General features: G+C 38.7%; 1 protein-coding gene across 1 annotated transcript in view; it reads right to left on the bottom strand.

Moving 5' to 3' along the window:
- LOC122939345 (histamine H3 receptor-like) overlaps positions 1–14,215 on the bottom strand; it is a 30,187-nt gene extending 15,972 nt beyond the window's left edge. Inside the window, exon 1 of the mRNA XM_044295412.1 lies at positions 14,062–14,215. Within this exon, the coding sequence (XP_044151347.1) occupies positions 14,062–14,215 (154 nt within the window). The remainder of the gene's footprint in view (positions 1–14,061) is intronic.
- Positions 14,216–14,535: the final 320 nt, after the last annotated feature.

The following is a 14,535-nucleotide window of genomic DNA, read 5'->3' as shown; positions in this document are numbered from 1 at the left end:
GCATTCAGACCATTTGGAATCAAGGCATCGAACTCTAACATTCTCCTAGATTCCCTTCTTGACATAGATGTTATATGATCTCCTCCCCTCCATTGTTTTCTCACTTTTTCCAAAGCTATAGAGGTAAGTGTCGATGGATCTTTATTATGAAATTCTTTATAATGTTTTAATAGGGAGTGCTGTTCAAACCCATTTTTGATGTTATTAATATGTTCCGATATTCTCTTTTTTAATGTATGTTTAATTCTACCAATACATTGTTTATTACATGGACATTGTATCATGTATATTACATCTGTCAAATTACATGTTAAGTTATCTTTCATTTCTAGATAAAAAGGGTTCCTTGTAGAGTGCACCGTAGAGGTCTTCTTGGGAGAAGAAGTTACTACATATCCCACATCTAAAGAATCCTGGAAACATGGAGACACTGAAACATCATTTTTTTTGTTTCAAAACTGCTATTATTGTGCTAAAGTGAAATACATACAAAAATATGCATATTAGGTATTGCCACATCCGTAACAACCAGCTCTAAAAAATATCACATGATCTAACCCCTCAGGTGAACACTGTAAAAAAAAAAAAAAAACATTTTTGTCACATTACATCACAAAAATTGCAACAGCAAGTGATCAATTCAGACCGTCACCTCATCCTGCAAAAAATGAGACCCTACCTAAGAGAATTGGTCAAAAAATAAAAAGCTATGGCTCTCAGACTATGGAGACACTAAAATATCATTATTTCGGTTTCAAAAATGCTATTATTGTGTAAAACTTAAATAAATAAGAAAAAGTAGACATACTAGGTATTGCGACGTGCGTAACAATCTGCTCTATAAAAAAGTCACATGACCTAATCCCTTAGGTAAACTCTGTAAAAATAAAAAATAAAAACGGTGCCAAAACATCCATTTTTGGTTACCTTGCCTCACAAAAAACGCAATATAGAGTAATAAAAATCATATGTACCCCAAAATAGTGCCAATAAAACTGGCACCTTATTCTGTAGTTTCCAAAATGTGGTCACTTTTTTGAGTTTCTACTGTAGGGGTGCATCAGTGGGGCTTCAAATGGGACATGGCATCTAAAAACCAGTTCAGGTAAATTTGCCTTCCGAAAACCATATGGCGTTCCTTTCCTACTGCGCCCTGTCGTGTGCAGCTTACGATCACATGTGGGGTGTTTCTGTAAACCGCAGAATTAGGGTAATAAATATTGAGTTTTAGTTGGCTGTTTAACCCTTACTTTGCTATTGGAAAAAATGGATTAAAATGTAAAATCCCAAAAAGTGCCAAAAAAAGTGAAATTCTGAAATTTCATCTCCATTTTCCATAAATTCTTGTAGAACGCCTAAAGGGTTAACAAAGTTTGTAAAATCAGTTTTGTATACCTTGAGGGGTTTAGTTTCTAAAATGGGGTAATTTGTGGGTGGTTTCAGTTATGTAAGCCTCACAAAGTGACTTCAGACCTGAACTGGTCCTTAAAAAGTGGGTTTTATAAATTTTCCAAAAAATTTCAAGATTTGCTTCTAAACTTCTAAGCCTACTAACGTCCCCAAAGAATAAAATGTCATTTTTAAAATGATCCAAACATGAAGTAGACATATGGGGAATGTAAAGTAATTACTATTTTTGGAGTTATTACTATCTAAGGGGTTAAAGGGTAGAATTATTCTTAGAGCATCCTCCTCTTTCTCTTTTGTAGTTTCTATGAAAAAGGTTTCCCTTTCCACAGTTCTAACCTTATTTAAAGGGTTTCTACCACTTTGTTTGCACACATTTAGCTTTCAGACACTAGCGATCCGCTAGTGTCTGCTGTACAATAGAATCTTAATCTAATCGTTTTCTGTTCAGCCATTTCGCAAAAAAAAGCACTTTTATATATATGCTAATGAGCCTCTAGGTGCTATGCGGGCGTCTTTTCAGCACCTAGAGGCTCCGTCTACCTTCATATAATGCCGCCCAGCGCGTCCCTCCAGCCCGCCCATCTCCGAATGAATGCGATCCTCCCTCTACTTTAGCCGTCTGAAATCTCGCGGCATTCAGCGCAGGCGCAGTGAATGTCTGACCGCTCCCTGCTCAGACATTTCCACTGCGCCATCTGTTCCTCGGAGCACTCTGACATAATCGGAGCAGGCGCAGTGAAGATGTCTGTGCAGGGAGCGGTCAGACATTCACTGCGCCTGCGCCGAATGCCGAGACAGACGGCGCAGGCGCGATATTTCAGACGGCTAAAGCAGAGGGAGGATCGCATTCATTCGGAGATGGGCGGGCTGGAGGGACGCACTGGGCGGCATTATATGAAGGTAGACGGAGCCTCTAGGTGCTGAAAAGACACCCACATAGCACCTAGAGGCTCATTAGCATATATATAAAAGTGCTTTTTTTGGCGAAATGGCTGAACAGAAAATGATTAGATTAAGATTCTATTGTACAGCAGACACTAGCGGATCGCTAGTGTCTGAAAGCTAAATGTGTACAAACGAAGTGGTAGAAACCCTTTAAAGATGTATCAATTACTTATGGAGGATAATCTTTTATTCGGAATTGTTCACTCAACTGTTGTGCCTCCTTTTCAAACTGATCATCTGTCATGCAATTCCTTTTTAATCTTCTAAATTGGCTGGTTCATATATTAATCATCCATCTTCGTAGATGGCAGCTTAAAAACAATATATAGCTATTTCTATTAACTGGTTTTTGATAAGTCTTACAAACCAAACTATGATTTTGTCTCTAAATAGTTATATCCAAGAAATCCACCTCTTCTCTGCTGTTATTTGTAGTGAAAGTTAATTCCTTTCATTAATGTTAATATCTTGTATGAATTTGTGTAAATCCTCTTCTGGTTCCTGCCAAATAAACATAATATCGTCTATAAAGCGGTGCCAGAGCACCAGGCTCTCCCCCAGTCTGGGAGTGATGACCTCATCTTCCCAATGTGCCATAAAAAGGTTGGCATAACTGGGGGCAAACTTGGTGCCCATGGCAGTCCCCCAAGTCTGTAAATAAAAATCAGATCCATAATAAAAGTAGGTATGACATAGAATTTATTGTACCCCCTCTGCTATAAATTGATCTTCATGTATTTTACCACTGTGCTTTAGTCTATTTTTCAATGCATTTACACCTTGTGTGTGGTCAATGATTGTATATAATGAGTTTACATCCATTGTACCTAAAATCCAGTGGGTCTTCTATTTGTAGCTTTTCCAATGTGGTATCTTTTTTGACTATTGGTTGCAACAACCTATCTATGTATTGAGATAAATTTGAAGAAATTGATCCTATGCCAGAGATAATAGGTTTTCCAGGTGAATTTATATGATTTTAGTGTAATTTGCGGGATACAATTAAATACCAGTATTCTCTGTTGTGTCTTCATTATATATATGTGTATTCTTTATCCAATTCCTTTATCGAGTCCTTTTTTACAATATTTGGTAAGTTCTTTTAAATACTCCTGTGTTGGATCTTTTTTCAGAGAACTATATGTATCATTATCAGACAAATGTCTGCAGGTCTGATTGTTATATTTTCTGTTTTCTGTAATTGTTTAATAGCCTGGATCTCCCGTCTAGATAAATTATTTGAAAGATTTTTATTTCCTAATTTTTGAATAACCGACTCTACACATTTTTAAAATATTACTATTTCTTGCCCAATTTCTTGTTTTAGATATTTTTCAGATTTATATCTTAATTCTGTGTGTATATATTTTTGAGGATCCATATTCGTTTTTAAACCTATCTATACCTATAGTGGGTGAAAATTTTAAACCTTTATTTAACAATTTATTTTGAGATTCTGTCAAGATGGTTTTACTCAAATTAATAACCACATCTTCCATTAGTGCCGTGTCCGATATCTTCTGGGTGTTTCTCCCTCGTCCTCCCCTACGTGTCTTTTTGTGTTGTCGTTTGTGTAGAATGGTCTGTGGTATGTCCTGTGAGTGTATCAGTCTTTGTGATCGGACTAGGTGATGTGTTCATCACATGTCTTTGTTCGTGGCGTCTGTGTCGCAAATTGTACCTGTGTGTTGGTAATGGTGATCTTTGATGTCTTTTCTCCATTGATTGTGGATGTGTCTGCCAATTTTTTGATCGATGGTGCGGTGGTGTTCTGTCTAAAAAATGCACATTGGTGAGTGATTCAAAACGGTTTGTTACTGGAATATTATATAGAATTTTTATTTTATTCTTATTCTTGTCAGTTTCTTTATTGCCTGAAATATCTAATTGTGTTTTCTCCATATCCTACTTTCCATTTTTATAATCTTTTTTGTTGTTATATCTCATTTTTTTTGCTTTTTTAATCATAATTTCTGGTTCTAATTTATCTAACCCCTTGTAGATACGTTGTTGCCATTCATTATATTCATCTACTATGTATTTAATTTTACCAATTTGACTCACTGTCTCTTCTAAAATCTCTGATCTCCTTTTGATTATTATTTCTACTAATATGACTGTTTATTTAGAAAAGCGCTCAATTCTCTATGCTGGATTTTTCACCAACATTAAACCTTTAGGTATCATTCCACTTTCCAGATACTGGTTAAGTGATTTGATCTCCCGTTTTTCTCTGAGTTGTCTATGTAATATATTCTCTAAATCTCTAAATATATCGACCATTGGTCTAGCTGATATATCAGCAACCCACAACAAAAACTGTACTGTTAACCCTACTTGGACCGTTTGCAACACATCCTCCTGCTCCTCTCCCGGTTATTAATTACAGCTTGTATACATATAATAAACAGTGCAATACCCCTATTGACCATTATAAATATAAAGTACGCTTTGATAAGAACACTCAGAAAGCATAACATATATAGTACCTAAATTAGCTTCAATACATGAAGCTTCAGGCACACAATGGCTCTAATTAGGACCCATATACTTGCGAGCATATCTGTCGGTGCAGCTTCAATCTGGTGGCTGCCTATCTTCGCGTAATTGTCTGTCGTGTCTGTCCAGCCATCTTGAAGCTTCATTTGGATCCTCAAAGAAGCTCGTGGATCCCAGGACAACTATTCTGAGTTTCGCTGGGTACATTATCGAATAGGAGACTCTATATTCCCTCAAGCGATGTTTCACTTCCAGAGACTTTGCTCTTTTTTTCTGCACTTCTATGGAGTAGTCACGAAATAATGACACCTTGTGCCCATTCAAGGAAAGTTCTAGCAATTCTCTGGCCTTTCTAAGGATGATGTCACGATGATGTCGGGTAGGTACCCTATGGGCACGTTCGAGCGCAAAAAGTGGAGTTTGAGTCTCAGCGCCAAACTTGTCTTTTATCCAGGATTCAAAGAATTCTGTGGGGTTACCCTGTTCCACCTTTTCTGGTACTCCCACCAATCTTACATTGTTCCTTCTAAGACGGTTCTCCAGATCGTCTTGTTTAGCCGCAAGTAATTTCAGCTTTCTCTCATGTGCTGTGTTATTTCTCTTGAGGGGTAAGATATCATCCTCCACATCACCCATTCTCTCTTCCAGGGCAGTTGTATGCTCAGCGAGCTTTCTAAAATCCTGGCGAACTATGGAGACATCCTCTTTTATTGCCCGACTTGCATTGTCAGTGCTTTCAGCGATTTTACACACTTAGTGATTGCTTGCATGACATCTTTAAGCGTGGGCTCCTCATAATCAGATTACTGGGCCTCCGATTCAGTATCATCCTCATTTGGCTGTAGGACTTCATATTTGTTATGCTTCCCAGCTACAGCCTCTGCACCCTCACATTCTGAGTCCATACCTTGCTCCAGTACTCTGGGCTCACCCTTATCTCTGGGCCATTTCACACTGAGAGGGGTCGCTGATCTAGCATATTTACCCACTGTACAACAGCCGCATGGTCTCTGCAATGCGGTCTGACTGAGCGGGCGCCATCTTGTGACTCCTTGTCAGTGCTTCTCCCATCCATTCTCCTCGTCATAGCAGCGAATCTCCGTCAATATTCTGGGGCCAGAAGTACCCGCTTGTTCTCAGCTAGGGGCTCTGCAGGGTAAGCAATCTTATAGACTGTTTAGCAATTTTAAATCAGGATAAATGGCCGGGATACCGCAGGAGCTCGATACATGCACAGCCGCTCACATACTTGGCCAGCCACGCCCCTAGCTGATATATCAGACATAGTAGTAGGGTCCAGCTTTCCAAGTATATACTGTACATTTCAGCTTTTTTACATTTGTTCTCAATACAGTTCCAGATGTCCATAATGCCAAATCGGGGAGTAACACTATATTCCACAATATACTGTAGTAGGGATATGATAAATATCTCTAGTGGCTCTCTCGTTTTGGTTTCTGGATTTAGGTGCATTGTTCTCAGACTGACCCTCAGTCTGTATATATAAAATTGGAATTGTAGGTATACTAACAGGCACTCAATCACCAGGGAATGTATCATGAATATATATTTATTATATCCACATACATATAAAGATATCAAAATATCAAAGATGTAAGAAAATTAGAAATATATAATTGAATAAAAAATATAAAACAAATCTATAAATAATATTGTGTCTTCCTGTCTGGCCCAATAGAGACAGTGGATAACTGCAGATGTATAGTCTAAGGCAGACAGGTATACACCCTATCAATTCATATAATAATGAAGTCAACAAAGAGGATCCTCTATAAAAGAATATTTGTATCTATCAATGTATATTTACAGTCAGGTCCATAAATATTGGGACATCGACACAATTCTAACATTTGTGGCTCGATACACCACCACAATAGATTTGAAATTAAACGAACAAGATGTGCTTTAACTGCAGACTGTCAGCTTTAATTTGAGGGTATTTACATCCAAATCAGGTGAACGGTGTAGAAATTACAACAGTTTGCATATGTGCCTCCCACTTGTTAAGGAACCAATAGTAATGGGACAGAATACTAATCATAAATCAAACTTTCACTTTTTAATACTTGGTTGCAAATCCTTTGCAGTCAATTACAGCCTGAAGTCTGGAACGCATAGACATCACCAGACGCTGGGTTTCATCCCTGGTGATGCTCTGCCAGGCCTCTACTGCAACTGTCTTCAGTTCCTGCTTGTTCTTGGGGCATTTTCCCTTCAGTTTTGTCTTCAGCAAGTGAAATGCATGCTTAATCGGATTCAGGTCAGGTAATTGACTTGGCCATTGCATAACATTCCACTTCTTTCCCTTAAAAAACTCTCTGGTTGCTTTTGCAGTATGCTTTGGGTCATTGTCCATCTGCACTGTGAAGCGCCGTCCAATGAGTTCTGAAGCATTTGGCTGAATATGAGCAGATAATATTGCCCGAAACACTTCAGAATTCATGCTGCTGCTTTTGTCAGCAGTCACATCATCAATAAATACAAGAGAACCAGTTCCATTGGCAGCCATACATGCCTACGCCATGACACTACCACCACCATGCTTCACTGATGAGGTGGTATGCTTAGGATCATGAGCAGTTCCTTTCCTTCTCCATACTCTTCTCTTCCCATCACTCTGGTACTAGCTTGATCTTGGTCTCATCTGTCCATAGGATGTTGTTCCAGAACTGTGAAGGCTTTTTTAGATGTCGTTTGGCAAACTCTAATCTGGCCTTCCTGTTTTTGAGGCTCACCAATGGTTTACATCTTGAGGTGAACCCTCTGTATTCACTCTGGTGAAGTCTTCTTTTGATTGTTGACTTTGACACACATACACCTACCTCCTGGAGAGTGTTCTTGATCTGGACAACTGTTGTGAAGGATGTTTTCTTCACCAGGGAAAGAATTCTTCGGTCATCCACCACAGTTGTTTTCCGTGGTCTTCCGGGTTTTTTGGTGTTGCTCACCGGTGCGTTCCCTCTTTTTAAGAATGTTCCAAACATTAGTTTGGTCCATGCCTTATGTTTTTGCTATCTCTCTGATGGGTTTGTTTTGTTTTTTCAGCCTAATGATGGCTTGCTTCACTGATAGTGACAGCTCTTTGGATCTCATCTTGAGAGTTTACAGCAACAGATTCCAAATGCAAATAGCACACTTGAAATGAACACTGGACTTTTTATCTGCTCATTGTAATTGGGATAATGAGGGAATAACACACACCTGGCCATGGAACAGCTGAGAAGCCAATTGTCCCATTACTTTTGGTTTCTTAACAACTGTGAGGCACATATGCAAACTGTTGTAATTCCTACACCGTTCACCTGATTTGGATGAAAGTACCTTCAAAATAAAGCTGACGGTCTGCAGTTAAAGCACATCTTGTTCATTTCATTTCAAATCCATGGTGGTGGTGTATAGAGCCCAAAATGTTACAATTGTGTCAATGTCCCAATATTTCTGGACCTGACTGTATATCTGTCTTCTCCAGTACACTCCTATATATAGGAAAACAACTGTCCCTTTTATAAAAATACAAAATATTCAATAACTGTAAATGCCACACAAACAATGTCCGTACTTCATAATTTCATGTTACTTAATAAATGACCATGATTGTATAATAAACTCAATCTGAACTTTTAGTCTATGCATGAGCTGTTATTATATGTCCACTCCAAATTTATTTGTAAATCAATGCACCTGATTGGGAGAAGAAATCAATTGCTTGATTGTTAATAAAAAGCCCCTTCCCCTTGAAGCTCACCAGTCCGGATAGATTCATACCTGCAACATAAAAGTAGAAAAGAAACATAGAAGGAAAAACAATAGGGAATAAAACGAATATGGAGATAAGAGTAAAATAATGAGGTGGGAAGAGCTCCCAACAGGGAATTACAAGTTCATGTTCTTTCTAATATATAGGATTATACCATATAATTATTTATTTTAGCAATAAGAAGTGGTATATATGTTCACGAAGACTAGAGGAGGTAAAAAAAAATATTTTCATAATGCGTTTTTGTTGATACACATGCATTTTTTCACATGAATTGTATTGATGGAAGTCCCTTAATGGGACAAAACTATTGGGTGCCTCCATAGTCTATTTATTAAAAAGGAAAGTATGTCACAATAGTGAATAAGCTGAATTAATTAATGAAGTGATGCCATTTGAGATGGAACAGCTTTATTGTGTCAACTATTAATATATATCAAGACCAAATAGGAATTGCAAATGTGATTTTAATAAGGATATCTATATAATGTACTATGAGTAAGTTTTTTTGTATAGATTGTGATTATATGGCCATTAATGTGAAGATCCATTTCACTTCTTAGTAAAATCCAAGAGATGAACCTGTTCCACCCATGTTTTCTGGGTATAAATAGTACCAGTATCAGGATTACTAGTAGGAGCCACTGAGGAAGGAGCTTGTTGCTCCGAAACGCATATGGTACAACAGTAATCCAGAAAGACCCCTGACATAACCGTTATTGGACATTGGTAACTATAAGCGTAACCTTTGAATCTTTCTAAAAGACCTAAAGCATTCCAAGGTAAGCACGCTGTATCGGTGACTCAACAATCAGCCCGATCACGTGGGACGCCGAACAAGGGTATGCATCAGCTATAATACAGAGAGTCAGGAGGTCTGTTCCTAGAGTGCAATACCGCTCAAACAAAAGATCTATTCCGAAAAAACAATGTGGTAACATTTTATTTCATAACAAAGAACGGCATATACAAACCGGATTCCAAAAAAGTTGGGACACTAAACAAATTGTGAATAAAAACTGAATGCAATGATGTGGAGATGGCAAATGTCAATATTTTATTTGTAATAGAACGTAGATGACAGATCAAACGTTTAATCCGAGTAAATGTATCATTTTAAAGGAAAAATACGTTGATTCAAATTTTCACGGTGTCAACAAATCCCCAAAAAGTTGAGACAAGTAGCAATAAGAGGCTGGAAAAAGTAAATTTGAGCATAACGAAGAGCTGGAAGACCAATTAACACTAATTAGGTCAATTGGCAACATGATTGGGTATAAAAAGAGCTTCTCAGAGTGGCAGTGTCTCTCAGAAGCCAAGATGGGTAGAGGATCACCAATTCCCACAATGTTGCGCAGAAAGATAGTGGAGCAATATCAGAAAGGTGTTACCTAGCGAAAAACTGCAAAGACTTTGCATCTATCATCATCAACTGTGCATAACATCATCCGAAGATTCAGAGAATCTGGAACAATCTCTGTGCGTAAGGGTCAAGGCCGTAAAACCATACTGGATACCCGTGATCTCCGGGCCCTTAAACGACACTGCACCACAAACAGGAATGCTACTGTAAAAGAAATCACAGAATGGGCTCAGGAATACTTCCAGAAACCATTGTCAGTGAACACAATCCACCGTGCCATCCGCCGTTGCCAGCTGAAACTCTACAGTGCAAAGAAGAAGCCATTTCTAAGCAAGATCCACAAGCTCAGGCGTTTTCACTGGGCCAGGGATCATTTAAAATGGAGTGTGGCAAAATGGAAGACTGTTCTGTGGTCAGATGAGTCACGATTCGAAGTTATTTTTGGAAATCTGGGACGCCATGTCATCCGGACCAAAGAGGACCAGGACAACCCGAGTTGTTATCAACGCTCAGTTCAGAAGCCTGCATCTCTGATGGTATGGGGAGTGCATGTGGCATGGGCAGCTTGCATGTCTGGAAAGGCACCATCAATGCAGAAAAATATATTCAGGTTCTAGAACAACATATGCTCCCATCCAGACGTCATCTCTTTCAGGGAAGACCCTGCATTTTTCAACAAGATAATGCCAGACCACATTCTGCATCAATCACAACATCATGGCTGCATAGGAGAAGGCTCCGGGTACTGAAATTGCCAGTCTGCAGTCCAGATCTTTCACCTATAGAGAACATTTGGCGCATCATAAAGAGGAAGGTGCAACAAAGAAGGCCCAAGACGATTGAACAGTTAGAGGCCTGTATTAGACAAGAATGGTCTCCTCGGTCCCCAGACGTCTATTGAGTGTTGTAAGAAGAAGGGGAGATGCCACACAGTGGTGAAAATGGCCTTGTCCCAACTTTTTGGGGATTTGTTGACACCATGAAATTCTGATTCAACATATTTTTCCCTTTAAAATGGTACATTTTCTCAGTTTAAACTTTTGTTCTGTGATTTATGTTCTATTCTGAATAAAATATTAGAAGTTGGCACCTCCACATCATTGCATTCAGTTTTTATTCACGATTTGTATAGTGCCCCAACTTTTTTGGAATCCGGTTTGTAATATACAGAGTACAGTGGCAATAGCAGATTAAGCTACCAACTATATTACCACTTGCACTGGACAAGAAAGATAATATGTACATAATATGAATTATGAACATTGATCAGATATATCTGGACCAAGTTGTTTATTAACATCAACTATTATGCACACTGATTTTTGAATGAAATTGGACATATCTTTTTATTAACAATCAAGCAATTGATTTCTTCTTCCAATCAGGTGCATTGATGTAGGAATAAAATTGATCTAGATATATTATAATGCTCATGCATAGACAAAAATTCCAGATTGAGTTTATTATACAGTCAAGGTCATTTATTAAGTGAAATTATGAAGTACAGACATTGTTTTTCCGGCATTTACAGTTATTGAATATTTTGTCTTTTTATAAAAGGGACAATTGTTTTCCTATATATAGGAGTGTACTGGAGAAGACAGATATAAATATACTGGAAAACTCTGTATGCACTGGCGCTACTTTCTGTATCCGCAGCAGTACCGCCACTAATGCAATAATAAAACAAACTGTAATTAAATTAAACAGGTCCCGGGCGACCTATCCACACCCCCTATGGTACTGTTAACAGAGAGAGCTGACGTGCAGTTACAGTTGCAAGTAAAAGTATGTGAACTCTTTGGAATGATATGGATTTCTGCACAAATTGGTCATAAAATCATCTAAGTCACAGCAATAGACAATCAAAGTCTGCTTAAACTAATAACACACAAAGAATTAAATGTTACCATGTTTTTATTGAACACACCATGTAAACATTCACAGTGCAGGTGGAAAAAGTATGTGAACCCCCTAGACTAATGACATCTCCAAGAGCTAATTGGAGTGAGGTCTCAGTCAATCAATGAGATAAGATTGGAGGTGTTGGCTACAGCTGCCCTGCCCTATAAAAAACACACACCAGTTCTGGGTTTGCTTTTCACAAGAAGCATTGCCTGTTATAAATGATGCCTCACACAAAAGAGCTCTCAGAAGACCTACGATTAAGAATTGTTGACTTGCATAAAGCTGGAAAGGGTTATAAAAGTATCTCCAAAAGCCTTGCTGTTCATCAGTCCATGGTAAGACAAATTGTCTATAAATGGAGAAAGTTCAGCACTGCTGCTACTCTCCCTAGGAGTGGCCGTCCTGTAAAGATGACTGCAAGAGCACAGCGCAGACTGCTCAATGAGGTGAAGAAGAATCCTAGAGTGTCAGCTGAAGACTTACAAAAGTCTCTGGCATATGCTAACATCCCTGTTAGCGAATTTACGATACGTAAAACACTAAACAAGAATGGATTTCATGGGCGGATACCACAGAGGAAGCCACTGCTGTCGAAAAAAAAAACTGCTGCACGTTTACAGTTTGCACAAGAGCATCTGGATGTTCCACAGCAGTACTGGCAAAATATTCTGTGGACTGATGAAACCAAAGTTGAGTTGTTGGAAGAAACACACAACACTGTGTGGAGAAAAAGAGGCACAGCACACCAACATCAAAACCTCATCCCAACTGTGAAGTATGGTGGTGGGGGCATCATGGTTTGGGGCTGCTTTGCTGTATCAGGGCCTGGATGGATTTCTATCATCAAAGGAAAAATGAATTCCCAAGTTTATCAAGACATTTTGCAGGAGAACTTAAGGCCATCTGTCCACCAGCTGAAGCTCAACAGAAGATGGGTGTTGCAACAGGACAACGACCCAAAGCATAGAAGTATCAACAATAGAATGGATTAAACAGAAGCAAATACGCCTTCTGGAGTGGCCCAGTCAGAGTCCTGACCTCAACCCGATTGAGATGCTGTGGCATGACCTCAAGAAAGCAATTCACACCAGACATGCCAAGAATATTGCTGAACTGAAACAGTTCTGTAAAGAGGAATGGTCAAGATTTACTCCTGACCGTTGTGCACGTCTGATCTGCAACTACATGAAACATTTGGTTGAAGTTATTGCTGACAAAGGAGGTTCAACCAGTTATTAAATCCAAGGGTTCACATACTTTTTCCACCTGCACTGTGAATGTTTACATGGTGTGTTCAATAAAAACATGATAACATTTAATTATTTGTGTGTTATTAGTTTAAGCAGACTGTGATTGTCTATTGTTGTGACTTCGATGAAGATCAGATCACATTTTATGACCAATTTGTGCAGCAATCATAAGGGTTCACATACTTTTTCTTGCAACTTTACAGTTAGTTTAAGAGCAGACTCTGTATTACCTGTCTTGCGTTTCAGCGTCTTGTCCTCAAGCGTATCTATCTTCTCCCGGTATCAGCACTTGTTTGCAGGGGTGGTGTAAAGAGCCCTATACTTAGTCTACAAGCTTGCCCCAGCTGCTGGCGCAGCTCGATTCCGACCACTATTGCTCGTTCGTGCTCTCACCATAGTGCTGTGGGATGTCACAAACTGAGCTACAGATCCAACAGAATGACACAGAGGTCGATCCGTAGCTCAGTTTGTGACGTCACACAGCGCTCCAGTGAGAGCACGAACAAGCAATAGTGTTCAGAATCGAGCTGCGCCACCGGCCGGAACAAATTCCCTTTGATCACTGGATAACAAGGGTAAAATTATTTGTCTTTCGAATCCTCAGGACTTCTGAATACAATTTTGTATACATGCAAATACTGAAAATTCTCACTCTCTACTTTTCAGACTATTTCTGTAAGCAATAAAACAGATTAGATACATTTTACTCAACATTGTCACAAACCCTCAGCTGTGAGAAGCAGTAGTGCTGTGTTTTCGGCCTGTGTATGTAAAAAAAATATTTCCATTCACTGGCAGCAAAGGTCTTGAGGAACAGAAATACAAAGTAGATGAGAAAGTTGTAGAATTTCTTGCGTTGTGTTACAAGATGAATAAGGCAATATCACCATGCAACATGAGACACTTACCAATAATAAAATCACAGATGGCCAAATTCAGGAGAAAGAAGTTGCTCCGAGTTCTAAGCCTCTTATCTACAATGAATGCTGCCATAACCAGAGTGTTACCAAGGACCGTGAGAAAAATAAATACAGACAATATAATCACTAGAATTATTTTCATGGCCGGTGAATATTGAAATGCAGTGCCATCAGTCTCATTAAGAATCCATAGATGAGTCTCATTATATAAAGGACCATATAACATTCTGTACTATCAGTTTCTGTGAATCATATATAAATTACAAGAGCAGAGATTATATGAGATACAGTCAGTGCTAACACATCACATCAACCACTAATACCACAATTATGCCTTTCATAAACCTTTTATACAGTTCATAGGTTAATTCACTGGGAGTCCCCACAGACTGCTAATTGTTACAAGTGTTATGACAGAGAAGAAACACCCCTTTACTTATTTCCCTGTTGTATACTAATTAT

Source organism: Bufo gargarizans, chromosome 5 (genome assembly GCF_014858855.1).
Source record: "Bufo gargarizans isolate SCDJY-AF-19 chromosome 5, ASM1485885v1, whole genome shotgun sequence".
Taxonomy (NCBI): Eukaryota; Metazoa; Chordata; class Amphibia; order Anura; family Bufonidae; genus Bufo; species Bufo gargarizans.
The sequence above is the reverse complement of the archived record's forward strand: the minus strand, read 5'-3'. Positions and strand labels throughout refer to the sequence as shown.